This window comes from Bradysia coprophila, unplaced genomic scaffold (assembly GCF_014529535.1).
Source record: "Bradysia coprophila strain Holo2 unplaced genomic scaffold, BU_Bcop_v1 contig_350, whole genome shotgun sequence".
NCBI lineage: Eukaryota > Metazoa > Arthropoda > Insecta > Diptera > Sciaridae > Bradysia > Bradysia coprophila.
The window spans coordinates 7,031,200-7,049,017 of NW_023503608.1; the positions used below are offsets into that span (position 1 = coordinate 7,031,200).

The following is a 17,818-nucleotide window of genomic DNA, read 5'->3' on the forward strand; positions in this document are numbered from 1 at the left end:
TTGCGTCTTTCGTCGAAACCTAACAGACATCGTGAAAACAGAAGAATATTTTAATTCGCGAACATCGACTGAAATTTGAAGAAAGCACAATGTAAACCATATTACCATAGCTTGGAAATAAAGTTTTCTTTTCATATTCTCCCACTTATCTATTTTCATAACGTAATTTTCAATTGAATAAAACTTATGACATTAAAAAATAAACCAGAAGAAATCGTTAGGGTTTTGCAACAGTAGCATGCAAATAATATTCAAATTAAAAATCGGATTTACAGTGCAACGATATTCTTCAACGAAACGCTTCAGTTTTAAGTGTGTTCTTCGTTCATATAATAAGCGAAAAGAAAAAAGAAATGAAAACAAGAAAGCTCTAGAGGTAGCAGATGACCCGTACGTACCGGGTCCAGATCTATCCATTTATTAAGAATTGAAGGTTAATTCAAATCTAAGAAAATAAGCTGGACTCACCAATTCTACTGAATCGTATAAGGTTCTCTGAAGAAATTATTTAGAGTGCTTCGAGTTCGCTCGAAAGTAGGGTAATGTAATTTATGTGATCTGGGAATCATATTAACTTCAGCTGTTTTAAACAAATTGTTTCCATGCATTGACTATGATGACGTATTTCTGATTCTCGAAGGATAGGATTATTAATTGTGTAAATTCCTATTAACATTTAAAGTACCACAAGAAAGAAGAAGCTCATGAGTTCATGTATCGTCACGCAAGCTACTTTAGAGATTTTCAGTAATTTATTTTCCCAGCTCGCTGCCCTTTTATTTAAAAGAGCGTTGCTTCTGCTTTACAAATAGCACAAATCCACCAACTCATAAATAGTACTACGTACGAGTCTAAAAGCAGTAATAACAATGGCAAAAGAAAGTCTCTGAATGTTTTGAATCGAATAAAAGTCAAACACAAACTGAAATATAACTTTTCCAACAATTCGTTATGACTTTCGCATTGAAAGTATGAAAGTTTCAAGTGTTTGACAGTAATTCAACTTTCTATAGACGTATAATAATCCACGTCCATGTTGTAAACGCACAAAAAACCATTAAAAAGAAAAATTAGGAGCATAAAACACACAGATAAATCGCACCACCACTCACAACGAATTTTCCAATCATCATCCAGAACAAAAAAAACTTTTCCACTCCACTTACCTTTGTAACATTTTCAAGCTTCGATCATCCATTGCCGGATATGGTTTCCCCTTTGATTTACCCAGGCATTTTGTTCGATTGCCTTCAGCAATTTGACAAAAAAATCCCTTTTTCGCATCGAATCGTAACTGATTGGAATAGTCCATGACGGGGGTTATTTTCAGGAAACGTTGCACTTCGGTCATCACATCAACAGGATGTGTTTTTAATTGTTCGCCATCGATGATGTGTAGCTGCTGGGCAGCATAGAAGGTCAACCATCGTTCCAAATGCTGAGCATATTTGCCGGGATTTAGACAACGATTTCGTAAATCTTTAAGTGCTTTCGGTGCCGAATCACTGGCAGTTATTATCTAAAATAAAAAACGGAAATTTCTTGTTTTCAATTTTTAAATAAACATTTTTGAATCTCAGAACGACATTCCTTTATTGACATTACGTGGTAGACGTGTTTTACGTGCAAGGGTTAAGTTTAAAGATGAGGACATTAACTCAATGGATGAGAAAAACGAGGGAAAAAATCAATTTCAAGATATGGAAAATATGGCACTGAAAGTGTTCGAGACTCTCAGATTGTTCTGTTTAAATAAATCACCGAAATATACATATCTTGTATGAACACGGGATTATAGAGTACGTTCTTTTTTCTCTTCTATCAAATTCCTTTTTTATTTCAAAAAAATGAATGTAAAAATGCTGTCGTTGTGTGTGGTAAGAATGTGCCGGCTTTTTTTTGCGATATATGCGGAAGTCGAATACAAAATTTGATAAATGGTTGTCAGGCGAGCAGAACAAACTGGAAAATATGAAAAAAAGGCAAAATTAATGGTCACAGACAAATCAGACGTAGGATATACTAGGCCATTTTTCTCGGAAAATGGGTGGAAAAAGATGAAAAAGGCTTTGTTGTGAAACGGTTGCGTCTGTATGTTGTTGCTGTAGAAGTTGGCTGCTTTTCCTTTGAGATAAGAGAAAATTGAATTCAAGTATAATGGTAATGATGATGACAATGTGAAGGGACGCGAAATTACTTCATTTTATGTGTTCACGGGCGAAACATTTCCAGCTTTAATGAGAACTCTTAAATTTGTGGGGCCCATTTTTGTGAATATAAAATCTCAAATTCAGTATAAAAACACACTTTGTGTTTATTAATCTATCACAAGATTAGTCATCTGTTATCAACAACGAAAATGTATATTAATATAGGAGGAAGTATGCTAAGACGGAATGAAAGGTATTTTACTAAACTATTGTGGTGCCTCCACATTCCAACCAAGCTTTTCTAACAGGAAATCACAATTTTTTCAGTCTTTAAGCTCTATGGTGATTTTCTGCTAAAGTATCCATGAAATGACAATGCCATTATGACGTTGCTGTGAAGTTGGCTCATAAAAATAGAGCGCTGACATTAGTAATTTTATGACCAAATGTACTAGAAATGTAACAGAATTTTACGAAAATCTACATATTACGTTTGAGCTATAGTAACCACAAAGCATTACCCTATTCTTAACAAACGAAAATCGTGAGAAAATATTTTATCTAATAAAGCACTCGTCTAAGATTGACAGGTACACAGTGAGCTTGAGAAAACGTTTAGTTGGACGTTGATGTACCTAAAATGTTATATTTTGTATTGGTTTGGTGTTTTGTTTAGGCTAACGAATGCTATCAATTTTCTGACAAAAATGTCCGACAAATCTAGGGTTTGTAAGTGGTACGGATTCACAGTATGCGATTTAGTTTTTTATTGGAAAATTTGTTGTCAAGATCACCGTAGGTAGTTGATAAAAATCCCAATCACGCAATTCGACCATAAGGAAAGACCTAGTCATTCGTTATCGACGACAACGACGAAAATAAGCCGTTATGGAGTCTTCTATTCTCTTATATAGAGAATGTTATGCTTAAACTAAAGAAGTAAAAGATTTTGTAAACTCTGAACATCACTTTTAACAAAATAAGTTAAAGATTCAACAATCATGTTGTACACCTTTTAAGATCGACAATTTTACAGCAGGAACTGCTTGGAGCCACATCTGTCGCATTTTTGAAGAAGAAACAGGAATTTCCAAAATTGGAAATAATTTCACCAAAAAATCGCCATTTTACCATGCTATTACTGATTTTCTACCTTCATTTCTCTCCCTTTCTATGTATAAAATATAAATTATTTCCGGAAAAGTGTTCAAAGTTCAAAGTTCTAAAATGTTTTGTACATATTTTACAAACATCAAATCTATTACTTCTCTTGTTTAAAGTGTCCCAAGTGTCTAGTATCTTATTCATAATCTGTTCATTAGTTAAAACATGGATTTTGCTGTATAAAAGAACACTCCCCTGATCTTGTCGCTATGTCATTTACCAAAGGTCAACTAAATACTTAAATGCAAAAATAGGGGGCGTCACCCGTCTCGGAACATGTAGTGGTTACAATACACATATTGGCCTTTCATTTCATAAAAACGTTTATCAACGAAAGAACAATAGGTGTCCGACGACTGGTACATGTCCGGAGACTGCTGCACTGAAACAAAAAATTAAATGCAACTCACCTGATAAAAACTATAATTATTTGCTATTAAGTCACCATGTGCTCTTTGATGTTGATACCAAGAATAAGCTCGTTTCGCCGGCGATATTAAAATTGTGATAATTTTAGCATGTGGCAGCAGAGCGTGCGCTCGTCTCGGCACAAAGTCACCATCAAAATAGTTTGCCGATTTCTCGAACATATATTTTTCCGAACCGTTCGATTGTGCCGGAAAGAAGCTCATGTACCAATCCAATCCGCGATAGTAATTATTTTTGTTGAAAAATTGGATCTCCTCAAATGTGTCTGGAGTGGGTAAATTACTGGAAACACTGTTGTGCATGCTGAGGAACGTGTACAGTGCCGTTGTGCCCGTTTTCTGCGGACCAATCACCAGGAATTTTGGCAGTGAATCGCAGCTTTTGTTCTTAGACCAAATTTTGATATGCCTGGAGTCATCGCATGGATTGCCCCACACTGGGTCGGTTTCGTCTGGGTGAAGTTTGAAATAGGTTTCGCCCAATTGCAAGGGAGGTGCCGATGTCAATTTGATATTCGTCCAACATCGGATGAATTTTATCACCGATTCAAATGTGTACAATGCCAGACGGTCGCTGCCATAGTTGGACATGTGTGTCATGAATATATTGATTGGATTGTAGACGATGGTTTGAAATAATTCACCGCCTTGAATTGATTCATCCAGTTTGTCCCTACCACCAGGATAACGATCTATGTACATTGTGTGAGTGAATAACCCGCATGTTTGACGCGGCAGTACCATTATATTTCGATGGATAAATCCACGACGCAGTCTCGCTGGTCTTAAATGTGGATATTCTTCGGTTGATGTTACTTTTATATTCCAGACTTTCTTCCACGCCACATACAGTAGCTCATGCGCCGGATACACACCCGAATGATGCGGAGACACTGAATAGCCCGAATCAGTTGGTATACCCTTCGCATTAGCAAAGTCTTTGTTCAGCATCATGTCCGACATTAAAACGGTCACATTGTCGTACAGATGCGGTTGCTGATGATTCCACATGTGCGAAAACCAATTAAATTGATCAACGTTGCGCAACAGCATATCATCGCCTAGATTTTCGTCTCGCGTTCCATGATGGAAATATTTTCCCGAAAAGCCCAAATTAAATCGAAAGCCGGGTACTATGGCCGCAATTTTCGCTTGAGTTGCAATGAGAGCTTGCACATCATCCGGTCGTAGTCGTGTTCCTTTTTCCCCCACGAATATATCATCAATATCGACTAGAATCATACGATTTAGACTTAAGCTTAGTTGTCCATGACTAAGGTACGACAGCGCATCCAAAAATAACAATCTATGTAACCAAAATTTTAATCCGCTACCGAACAATATCCGCTGTATTCCATCTAAACGTCCGTGGTCCTGTAACACCGTTGGCAGTGGCGGCTGTACTTGACCATCGGTCGGATAGTCTAATATATTTTTCTGAGCCCATTCCAGGGGCTCGTATGTGGAGTGATTGTGTTGGAAAACAGCCCAATCGGAACCGGGCAAAATTCCCCACGCAGTATCACCAGCTCGTGTAAGTCGTAAAACTGGAGATGCGGCGTTCAAACTGGAAAATTAGAGGAGAAAATGATTAGCTTATTGTAGTTTGCTGAGATATACGTTGAATGTGCAACAATTGTGTTAAATATATTTAGTCGGGTTCATCGCAAAATCGTTCTAGTTTCCTAACAACGTATTAACATACCTCGCATCCCGTAACCGTAAATTGGTGTGTATGTATAATGGAAAATTCCTCAACTGTGCACCAACCAATGTCTCTTCACTGGGACTGACAAAACCCACAATTCCGACAGAATATTCCCGACAATATTTGTCCAACAATTCCCGGTTCCATTTGTCCATGTGCAAGTACTTGTCAAGATTTTCAAACACAATGACACCATACCGACCCTTGTCCAAGTTTGTAAGCACAGGAAGACTCTTTCCGGCCACCTCAATTTTGTATCTGAAAATTAAAATAAAAAATCCAATTAAATTTGTGAGTTTAATTTGAGAAGGTAACACAATTGGTGGGTGTAATGGGGGGATGGTGGCAGAGTGTTAACTTTTGAAGCTGTATTCCGGACATTGTTGGCTTACATTCATCAAACTTTGCTGGAATGAGGAAACAATAAGAACTTGTGTTGATGAAGTGTTATTAATAGCTGTTTTGTTTGTGTTGATGTTTTTCGCTTGTATTATTATGGGTGACCGGTAATGGGCTGCACAGCAGGTGTTTCTGTTTTGTAGGTGTGCTATCTATATTCTATTTTGGTTGTAATTAAAAAATGGTTGGTGTTGGTGCACAACTTGTGAAGGAAGTTATAAAACAAGAAACGGGTAAGTAATTTATGGTGTAAATGTGTGTTACCGGCTCAAAGAGGGTTGATATCGGAACTATAGCACACAATTCGGAAATTAAAATCGATTACATTTAGTCGAATTGTATATGAAATTTCAAACCTTTAACGATACGATGAGACACACCATAAAATTACAATCCAATGAGGGTTGTATCGAAATGTTAGAGTTTTCGTTTTACAAATTTTTATTTCTTTTTAGACTTGTCTATAGGGACTCGAAAAACATGTAAAATTTCAACAATGTATGTTGAGACCGTTATGAGGAATTATTGAAGCGAAAGTATCAAAAAACCTTCAATGACCCTTGCAATCCACTTCTTGCGTGCAAAAATCACTTCTCTTAACGTTACAAGCGATTGGACAATTTTTGAAGAAATCTCTTCAGTTTTTTGTTTGGCATCACACTTCGTAACAGTTACCTTATTTCAGTTATTACGTAGTAGTAGGGCACTTGATGCCCGAAGTTATTATATAGTCGCTGTAAACATTTATTTTATATTACCACGAATGAGCGAAAAAAAAGGAAACCATAAACCACATAACCAGAAGGCCTACACACCGAAGAAAGAAAAACAAACAAAAAAAAAACATCAACAAACGGTAATAGCACGTAATAATAGTAAAATATAGCAGCAACAAAAAAATATCCAAAGAATTTCGTTTTTATTCCCACGCAAAGTTATGGCCTGGGTATTGTGTTCGTATCATACATTTTGTGCTTTGCTTACTTCTGCTGATACGTAAAATCAAAAATCGAGCAAGAACATCAAGTCAAATGGGGTAACATTTTTTGAAAACTGAATAATGCACATGGTTTAATGGTACACGAAACATTTTCCGCATTACCATGTACCATTGAACATGGAGAAGTTAAATTAAATTTCGTCGAGCGCGAATAACTGATGGGGTATTGCTTAGTCGACGAAGAAAATGATATTTTTTTTACAGAATTCAATATTATCTCAGTTGGTTCGACTCCATATGTGCATGATGCTGTGTTATGCTTTATTTTCCAAACCATTAATACCAATTTGTTGCATTCACAACCAATTTAACACGTGTCGACTCATTCGTGATGGATTTGTGTACTACCATTTTGGGGCTCTTAAGAGCTTATAAAACAACTCGGTGTTAATATTATGTATTCGTGTCCATCAATATGTAACGGAGAGTGACGGTGCACCGGAGAATGGTACTGCCGAAAATTGAGTTGTTTAAGCTGGAAGTAAATTGCAACCAGAAATGTTTTCGATAACAAACGACTTCAATGGCTAATCTGTTTTTAAAATTTAGTGGTGGCCAGTCGACCGTTTGTATAAAATGTTCATTTAAACTGTGCGCTAAAATAGCTAAAAGTATGGACTTGACTGAAAGGCCAAGGATAATCGCATTGCATTACCGTCAGTGAAATCTAATTTTCTGATTTTCTTTCCTTTTAAAATACGTATGAACGTTCTGAAAACATTTTTTGCTTGTGCTTCCGTTAAGCATAAAATGAGAAAAATAACAAGCTCAAAACATTCGTCTCAAATTTTATACCGTATCCTCTTACACAGTGAAGCAAATTTGTTTAGCAAAATTCCAATTGCCAAAACGTCGAAAGCATGTTGTGTTTTACACATGCAAACATTTTAAATTTAAGCACATCATTCACGTGTACATATATACCTTAAAGTATTAAGATGGTTCATTATACTGAAATGTACACAAAACATAATACGGTGGAGGAGCATTACATTTTCGAGGTGTTAAAATGATGACTCAGAAATAAATTAGAGAAAATTCGTTACATTTAAATAATATATAATAAGTGAAATGTTATATGAGCGGTGTGGCGGCGAAATACGATGACGTGAAATAATGTTGCATTTACAAGTGGTGGAATGGAATTGATGCAAGACTGAGCAAATATAAATGTGCGATTTAATTACCCGTGTGTTTGCTAGGTAATGTAATAAATTTCAGTTCCAACCCCCAATCATTTAAGTATAAAAAATTGTGTTGATAAGGATCCACTCACTAATTGAGTCTCACTTCTCAGTATCTACCGATGTATTCAATTAAATTATCGTATTCCTGGGAGGACAGAAAGCAACTTCTGAGAATTATGTGGAATAAATAACTAACTTTCTATGATTCACAAATTTCGAAGATTGAATTTCAGGAAGATACACAACTCTTCTTATCGTATAGCTAGAGATATCAGTAACTCTCAGGGGTTCGTGAAACTTTAAAATTAGGTCAAAAAGGTTCGTTTTAGGTTGAGAGTGCAAAACGCTTGAAGAGAGACTCGGACGTTATTTACTGTGACGACATTACGCTATGCCATTTCGTAGAGCTCGACAAATACAGATTTTCTTACGAGTAAACTTAGTATTATAAAAGTTTCAAACCTCAATTATCTTTATGTCTATAAAATTTACCATTTACAACAACAGAAGAAGGGTCATCGTGAATCAAGAATAATCGTGTTACGAGACTTTCCGATTTCCATGCATGAGATTTTACAAAAACGTTCAAATTACCATTTTGCTGAAGTTGCTCCCCTCTTTTTAGAATTCTATTTATGATTCAGCTCTCTGATAAAATTGAGTCCACAAGAAAGAGTAATTGTTTTTAGTTAAAACATTCAAAATAATTGCGGCTTATCAACTCTCGGCACCGTGGACTTTACTTAAATAGTCGTGGAATACCTCCAAATAAATTTCTAAAAATCTAGAATTCAGTTTTGGATTTTTAGAAATTTATTTGGAGGTATTCCTCGACTATTTAAGTAAAGTCCAGGGTGCCGAAAGTTGGCAAACCACAATTAATTTCAATGTGTTAAAATAATTCTTTAACAGACTGCAACTAAAACTTAATTTGATCTAACTTTAACGTATTGTTACGAAATCTTTTACTTCATTAATTTTTAACGTGCGCTTTAATATACAAAGACCATATTCAGAGTTTATTCTATAATTTACTCGTCGCTGTCGATGACAGATAAACTTTAGTTTTAATTGAAGTTTATACTTCAAACGAATAACAAGTATATGTGAGTTTTCTACTATGCTGCAAAGAAACAACTTCGAAGCGCATCGTATGGTTGCATCATAAAATCACTCATGAGTCGGATAAAGGTAAGGGTTTAAAGGTTTTAAAGGTTTTTCTCATATTTTCTTTTCCTTGTTAAGAAGCTCTACAGGTTTCGATTGTACTGGCTATTTAAACACATATAAATAATCCTCATTCTCACTTCAATGAATACATGAAACGATCAAACTTTCTACAAACATTCATTCTCGGTTTCGCTAATTTCATTGAACAAAAAACAAACCGTTAAGAAGAAAATTTAAACGTCGAAACATTTTCAACTTTGAATAAAACATTTTCTTTACCGGATAGACCGACCTGCACTTGATGGATGTCACAACATTTTCATCAAAATGTTTAAATTATAGTCTCAAATGCGTTGGCATTAAATTTGTGTCGCTTTCCACTGTAAAGAAACCACTTGCACATCTGGGCAATATGTTTCGGTTTGAGAAAAAGATGTTATGCGTTGAGAATTGGGACAAAATGTACATCCATAAAATGCGACTGCGATAAAGAACATTAAAATTTATTGACATATTTTGCCTCTATTAAGTCAATGTTCCATATTTTATGGGCCCGTTCGTTCGTTCAGCTCCGTCGTTGATTCTATAGTACGATATTTAAGTGAAATTTATAACGCCAAGATTATTTGAATTATTCGAAAATTAAGTGTTTGCATTGCTGTAAAAGAGAGTTATTTATGGTCGTGTGATTTCGATGAGAATTTTCCCTATAAAAGGAATTTATTGGTTGCGGTGGCGGTGACTTTCTTAAGGGTTGATTTGAATGTAAATAAATGGCAGTGAATGGAGCTGAATTACTAGCGAGTACGGTAAGAAATCCATATCAGGTGTATAATCTTCTTGGGATATACATTATATGGACACGGAAAATTCGTTATACGAATTTCAAAGAGAAAAATCTTTTTCATTCTCGTTCTGGATTAGCTACTCTAACATCTCTGAAACAGATTTTCCTCACTGAATATTCGTTAAGGCACTTTGTGCCACAATGTACAAATTAAAACCATACTTAAAATTCACCGCACACAAAATTTAATGGTTACTACCGCAACGATAATCTGCTAACATGCTACACATGGTACGACTTACACGTATACCTTCCCCCATAACATTGATGTTCAATGCAATATGAACTGTGAGTATCTCAAACAATACCTCGTATCCTGAATTGTACATAGCTGGTTACAAAGTAACAAAATAAAAACTGAACGGAAAATAAACTTCGAAACCAAAAACGTACACTCAGTGCCGAACAAAACAATCTGATTGTTATCTATTGACAATAATATTGGTTCTCGATAAATGCTCGCGTACCATACCAGACTGCACATAACATTTTATTCGAGTCAAACATTTTAAGTCAGGTGTAGCACAATCCATATGGAATACTAATCAGAAAATAAATTATTTTTTGTGACTTTTAATTTCATTTGATAATATGAAAGGTGCCAAGGGGAATTTTCCGTCTTGGATTTTAAAATTATTATTGGTGTTTGGATATGGGAAACGTGTACGAAATAGAATTGAACTGAAGACGCATTAACGAGACTCAATGTACTCAATTCATCAGGGAGATGGAAGAGGTGTGCTACAAAGTGCTTTAAATTTTCTATTTATGTCACGATATTTGGAGATAATTAACAAAAATGGTGGATTGTGGTTGGTAAGGTGTGTTATTTTTGTGAAATGTTTGAACGTTCAGCAAAATAAAACACAGACGAAACGAATGAACAATTTGTTAACAGACGGATCTTCAACCGAGTTCTTAAGCTAATTGAAAACGTAACTGGCAGAGAAGCTAGGTAATTACCTGTATCTTTGAATGTCACATGGAATGAGTGATGTAACCATTTGTAGGCTCATCATTTTTCCATCATGGATTGTCAAGAATGCACTTTTAATTCATATTGAAGTGGAGAAGTCTTAAAAAGTATTTCTTTGAAAAGCTCATCTTTAGCGCTCAAGGTTTTTATGGCATTACTCCTGACACTGACTGTTTATTGCTTTATAGAAGTCTTTAAATTTGGAGGTTCTTAAGTTAACTTTAGAAAATTTCCAAATATTCAATTGAAGCAAGTGTTTCTTATTAAAGGGAGTGTAAGAGTAGATTTCGTATCTAATGGAGAAATGATGGCAAATATGTACGGGGCGATTTTGATCCCGGGTCCTTTTGGGTGAAGTACACATTCACCCGAATAAATCCATTTTCTATCATACCCCATAAATAAGTACACTATTTATCTACACAAAGCAATACCAATTGTGCCAGCATTTTTATAGCACGAAATGATGTCCTAGGTAAACACTGCGTTGAGTTTTTTATTTCATTTTTTTATTTTCACACGTGTGCTCCCATCGTCTCGCTTTCATCTTTTATCAAAAATGATAGTTGCTGAAAATTCGTTCTAGTAAATCTTAATAATGGTCTAAGAGATTTCGATATAATCGATTTATCTCTTACTTACCATCTCACAGATACAGGAAAATCTACATAATTTCATGTTACCGAAATTCTTTTGAGGTAATCCGATTGAGTTGCATATATCTTCGATGGAAAAGTATTGAATGCTCGCTCAACGACATTTAATAAATCAATAATTTTGGATTGTGTGGAATTTAATATTTTTTTTTATGTATTCGGTGCATGGTTTTGCATATTTTATATTTATTCTCTTTTCGCGTTTTCGTTTTCACTTTTTATTCCTTTAAATAAATATATTGTGAAAACATGGCACTCATGGCGAGCACAAGTCATTAATTTTAATTTGTATATCTTTATGTATGCTCCGCATGTACGGCGTGTTAAAGCATCGTATCGTATAAGCTTGAGGGATAACTTTAAAATAAAAATCTCAAAAGAAATGTAAAAAGACGACAAGAATTTACGACATTAATTTTCGTGGATAATATCATCATTCGCAGCACTCCCTGACACTATATTAACTGGGATAAAATCATCCAACGAAAATAAAAAACTCAGCCAATGGCTCATCGTTATATACTACGTTGGGAGTTGTTGTCTTTTTGAAATATCCTTTCATATACTCTTATAAACAGAAGATTTATTTCGAACGATTTGTCATCCCTGCACTGCACACAGACGACATGGATTCTTATATTTTATTACAATAAGCAGTAAGAGGGACCTTTAACATTAACACAAAAAAAAAAAAAAAATTAATGGAACTTTACGTGCCTCTCCGTGTGGAGCGTTTTTGTTTTCATTAGAAAGTTCAAATTTCAATTCAATTCGTTCTTTTCTTTCTTTTTTTTAATAAATGGTCGGTCTCTCGTCCCATATGTTACGAATTAAGGGTATAATTGTATTTAATCTGGCTATGGATGCTGGTAATTAATTGGTTCTTCGGATTATCGGAAAATGTTGGTTTATTTTAGTGAAAATCGTTTCGGATTGTGGATTTATATCTGCAGATTTATTGAAAAACTTTTACTGGAAACTCTGGAATGGAAATACAGTAATGGCACAGTAATCAAATCAGGATTGTGTGAAGATTTAATTATGCAATTAGTGAGAGTTTATTAAATTAATGGATTTCGTTTAGTTAGATCAAATAAAAGTTGAAGCATTATGAGTGAAGGGTATGTAAAAAGCTTTCAATTTATTCGGTAACACGAAATTAGGATGCTATCAACTCGATGGTCAGATGTTTGAATTTATACAAGAAATTTGATATCCAAATAAATTGTAATTCACTTAGGCTGAAAATGAATATTCCGGAACTGTAGCTGAATAAATAGAAATTAGGTTTTGAATAGGATTTTAGAGTGTGTGGGATTTCCATAAAAAGCACACACAGCATGCTTTAGATAATGTGCGGTGACGTTTTTACTAAATTGAATTTAAATATCGAAGGCTTTTTCTTTTACAATGTTTAGAAGAAAAAAACAAACAAACAACAAAAAAATAAAACGGAGGAAAAGAAAACAGAATTTTTATCTCAGCGACAATGACATTGAATTCAGATTGATTAATTGATTTTTCCAACATAAAAGTGAAAGCTGTTCAAAGTGAGAGCAAGCTTAGACTAAAAAACGAATGACGAACATTTGCGATTTCGGTAGGAGCGAACTCATGATCGCAAGTGGTTCTTTGTGTAATATGAAAATAATGGGATTTGCAAGCCGTACATTGTCATCAATCTGATGGGTTTTGGTCGAGACAAGATATTTGGAGTAAGTTTAATGATTTTTTTCTACTGAAACGTATAGTAAACTTGATGTGGACCTGTAAGACTAGCTTTCAGTTCTCATTCTTTTTACCATTTTGTCTACTGTTTCAATTGGTATTGTTCTATGTTCTATCGCTATACAACAACTACATAGGAGTGAAGAATACTCTCAATTTTTGAACATACTAGACGATGTCCTAGCCGAAATATATTTTTTTCAAATATTTTACAACGTCAATACGATTCAATCATCAACCAACTTTCATCTCCTATCAACTCCTATCAACTTCCATCGTATAACATTTAGATTCGTTATTTTGTAGAAAAATGCGAGTGATTGAAAAGTTTCCATTCGTAAAAACAATCCAAGAAAACGTCTCATCGATGGATAATTGCCCACCTTGTTATTGTAAGGGTATTTTCATCTTGTCGGGATCTCATTATTAGTAGAACAAAGAGATTTTTGTTTATTATTTTCATTGTAGAAATATAATAACGGTTCATTCGAAAAAAAAAATTCTGTTGAAAGTTATCACAGCAACAACAATATACAACGTCGATAAATGCAAAATATTTCTAGGAAAGTTTTAAAATATTATTCAGATAACCCCAAGTTGAAATAAATTTAAAATTTCTCCTGCTTCAGTGGAAACGTTTGTGTTTTTATAGCTGATGTAGTTTTCAGATAAAAAAAATGGGAATATTATAAATCGCGCAACATAAATTTGGTCAATCTACCGCTATCTTAACGATTAGTTGATGTGGAACTAAAATCCGCCATTTGTTCAGCTTCAAACTATTGATTATTATTCTAAGCAATGCGCTTACGATTGATCATATCGTGAAAGACTAGATTTCTGCACTCTTCTAGATTGAAAAGATCGATAGAACAAGTTTTTTTTAGTGAACGAATAGATTGTAACTGCTAGTTACATGTTATAGAGAACGATGACAACGTTGAGAGATGATCTCTAGCCATTAATCTCAATTATAGCAAAACGTATAGCAAAGCTGAAGAAGTAAAAGATTTTCCATCAAATATAACCACACGTTAAACAAAAGAAGTAACAGATTTAATCAATCGTAATGTGCTGGAAGGTTAAATAAAATAGCCAAAGTAACCAATCCTAGTTGAAACAAAGAGATGATGTACTTTCCTTTTGTCTGTTGCTATAAAAATCGTTATTTAAAATAGTAAACGTTCACTAAAAACCGTAAATTTTATCTGAAATAGTAAATGCATTCATTGCACAGAAGAAACGGGAAATATTATTTATTATGGAAAGGATACGAATAATTTATTCGACCGTTTATTACCATCCCGGTTGATAGAATTTGTCTTTGTTGTTTTACGTTTAACGAATGAAAAATGAAAGAAAATCGGATGGTGTACGACTAGACCAGCAGAACATACGGTTTTTTTTTGCTGCTGTGGAAAGAAAATTCGTTGAAAAAAATTCCGATATCGCATTTTATTTGAAACGGAGGGTTTACTTTGGCAATGCGCTTCTTTTCACTTGAACAAAAAAAGATAAAGAGAAATCCTCAAATTCCGTAAATAATTTTGTTTGTTTATTTTTTTGGCCTCGGTTTTTAAAATAAATCGACTACCACTAACATCTACCATGGAACTATGGTAAGTTCTTTTGTTTCTCTTCCCCGAATGAATAGCAAAAAAGCTTCATGTATTCCATGTTTAAAGCACATTTCATTCTACTTATATCAAAGACCAAGATCTTTGCCATTCATCTAAACCATTGACTTTTTTTTCTCTTTTACGCCAATCTTTCTTTCATTCGTTGTATCTATCCGGATTCTCCAAACCATTCATTTGCTGGAAAAGATAGATTTCGTTACCCTACAACAAAACATCATATATATACGTGAAAAGCCAAAGCTTCAAGGAATATAAAGAAGAAGGGAAAAAAATAAAGTGAAATTCAGTTGAAAATTATTTTCCATGAAATGGAAACTCCGGCTTGATAGTGAAATGAAAATTCATGAAAAATGTACCATTTACGAAAGGAGCAATGAGATAATATTATAGAGCAATACGTTCATATGAACTGGCTCGGTAAATTATTCCATTTTTACAATGGGAATCATAAAAATATTCATTGAAAAATGGTTGACGTAATATTTTTCAATGTGGTATGAGAAACTGGGACAATTGAATTATGCAAAGAGAGTTTATCAAGCTGGAATACCTGGCTATTGTCGAATGATCTGTCATTTTCCTGGCTCTCTGTATAATGCCATGACGGTAACAGATCAGAGATCTTACATTTTAAAGACGGCAATTTATTTGTTGTCGATATCGAACAACGATAAAATAAGCGCGGAGCACTTGGTTGGATAGTGATCTATTCTTTAACACGGCAAAATTTATGTAATAACAAATGAAGGAAACGATATCAATCTGTCATGGCATAGAAATTCAACATGGGAATGGCGCAACGGTAAGGGGCACTTTTAGAGAAAACGACAAAATGGACGAAGTCTTTTATCTGCTGTGATCGTAACTTTTAATTTGTAAATTTGTATGTATGTACTAATGCTGAATTATTATCAAATCTGTCACTTGTCAGATCTCTATTTACAGAAAAAGCTCAATCGGTATTCCAAATTAGCTTAGTACCACATTCGTCTATATTTTCAATAAGACGTGATTCAGGTGCATTCTGTCTATTTCAAGTCTATTTCGAATATCCTCAATTACATTGCTTCATACTTAAGTCCAGAGGTAAATCGAAAGCACTTGTGTTACATAGTACGTAATTGCATTCATCCCGTAAACATTCAGCATATGTGCACATCTATTCAAAATTATTTGAAAAAGAAAATTCAATTTCCATATAATAGCGAGCGCTGTCTCCTTTATCATAAAAGTTTAATGAACCATTGAGAGCATGAGAACAGATTTGAATAACTCTCATATATAAAAGACGTTCCTAAATAAATATCTGATTGCTCCGGTATGTATATGCGAAAACTATGCGCATACACCTGATTCGAAATCCGAGAAACACGTAGCTAATGTCATTGAAAATTCATTGCATAACATCATTTCCCTTAATTGAATCGAAAGAAAAAATATTTTATTCCGCTAATGGCATAATGAATTTCTTTCTGATTACGTTCTATTCATGAAAATCCATAAAATTGGTATAAAATAGACGGGCCAAGGATAATAAGACATAAAAACTTTTTACACAAAATCGAGAAAACAAAATGGGCAGAAAACACGCCACTGTATCAGAAAAAGAATCAACACCAATAAAATGGATGGAAAAGTGTTTACTGTTTACTATATATTTAAATAAAAAGGAACTCACCGCCCCATGTGAGTAACGTTTGTTCGAATCACAATGGAACGGAAAATGAATAAATTTACTTTGCAACCAAATGCTGAATATACCTACCATACCATGTAGAAAAACAAAGCAATAAAATTTGAACGCATTAACACTTACTTTATTCGATTGTACACCAATAATTCGGCGATGTCACGTCCCAGTCTCGAATATGTCGTTTCAACAAATACCAAAACTTTTGGATCGATTCGTAGACGTGCCTCGGACCGATGGTCTGGCGCTTCAGATGATTCAATGGCCACATTGTCGTGCAACATACGACAATGGATCAATGGTGATGGTCTTGTGTCACGATGTATTAAACTGGAAAAGTTGAGGAAAGAAAAAAAATTGAATGAAAATTGAAAACCATTTTTGTTGTGGAAGGTTGTTGTTTATTGGGCAAAAGTTTTCGGAATGATTTTAGTGTAAAATATTGGAAATAAATAAAGCTTAAAGTTTCAATCGGCTTGTCATAAAAGCTCGGCTTTACTTTTATTGCATTTAACCAACGAATTGTGTAGAAAAGTTTATTTAATTATTTTAGAAGTAAAATGGGGTTAACTGTTCCAGACTATTGACGTGCACTTACAATCGCCTTATCGTAGAACAATTTAATAAGAAAATATCTTACAATTCTTTGCAGCGGAAATGTTTTAACATTAGTAATGCATGTCGAATGAATAAAAAGAGTTGAATTGTGCATTTACTTTCTTAAAATTCCTTCTTTGCCTTCTTCGTCTGTACTTTCAGAATGAATGAATCAGATCGTGTCTGTCAAAACGTATTCCTCAAAAAGAGGCTCATCAAGGTACTAAAGAATTCGGATTTTACATTTTGGGTCAGACGCGAACTCTAAATCCCAGACCTACATTGAGTTTTTTCAGAAAACAAGAAATACAGCCGTCTCAATGCAATGTAGAGTCAGACCATAGCACTGCTCCTATCATTAACATAGGAAATATTTTCGTGAACGAGTGTTAATACTAGAAGCAGGTTTACGGTAAGAATACATTCGGTTGAGAGAAGTTCTTCACGTCTACATAATTCAAGAGCGTAAACGCCAATT

At 34.4% G+C, this 17,818-nt stretch overlaps 1 protein-coding gene across 2 annotated transcripts in view; it reads right to left on the reverse strand.

Moving 5' to 3' along the window:
- LOC119081074 (bifunctional heparan sulfate N-deacetylase/N-sulfotransferase) overlaps positions 1 to 17,818 on the reverse strand; it is an 88,037-nt gene that overhangs the window by 5,102 nt on the left and 65,117 nt on the right. For both annotated transcript variants that reach the window (XM_037189815.1, XM_037189816.1), the window contains 4 exons: positions 16,870 to 17,073; positions 5,448 to 5,708; positions 3,725 to 5,309; positions 1,167 to 1,519 (listed from right to left, as the gene is read on the reverse strand). In XM_037189815.1, coding sequence (XP_037045710.1) covers positions 1,167 to 1,519; positions 3,725 to 5,309; positions 5,448 to 5,708; positions 16,870 to 17,073 — 2,403 coding nt within the window. The remainder of the gene's footprint in view (positions 1 to 1,166; positions 1,520 to 3,724; positions 5,310 to 5,447; positions 5,709 to 16,869; positions 17,074 to 17,818) is intronic.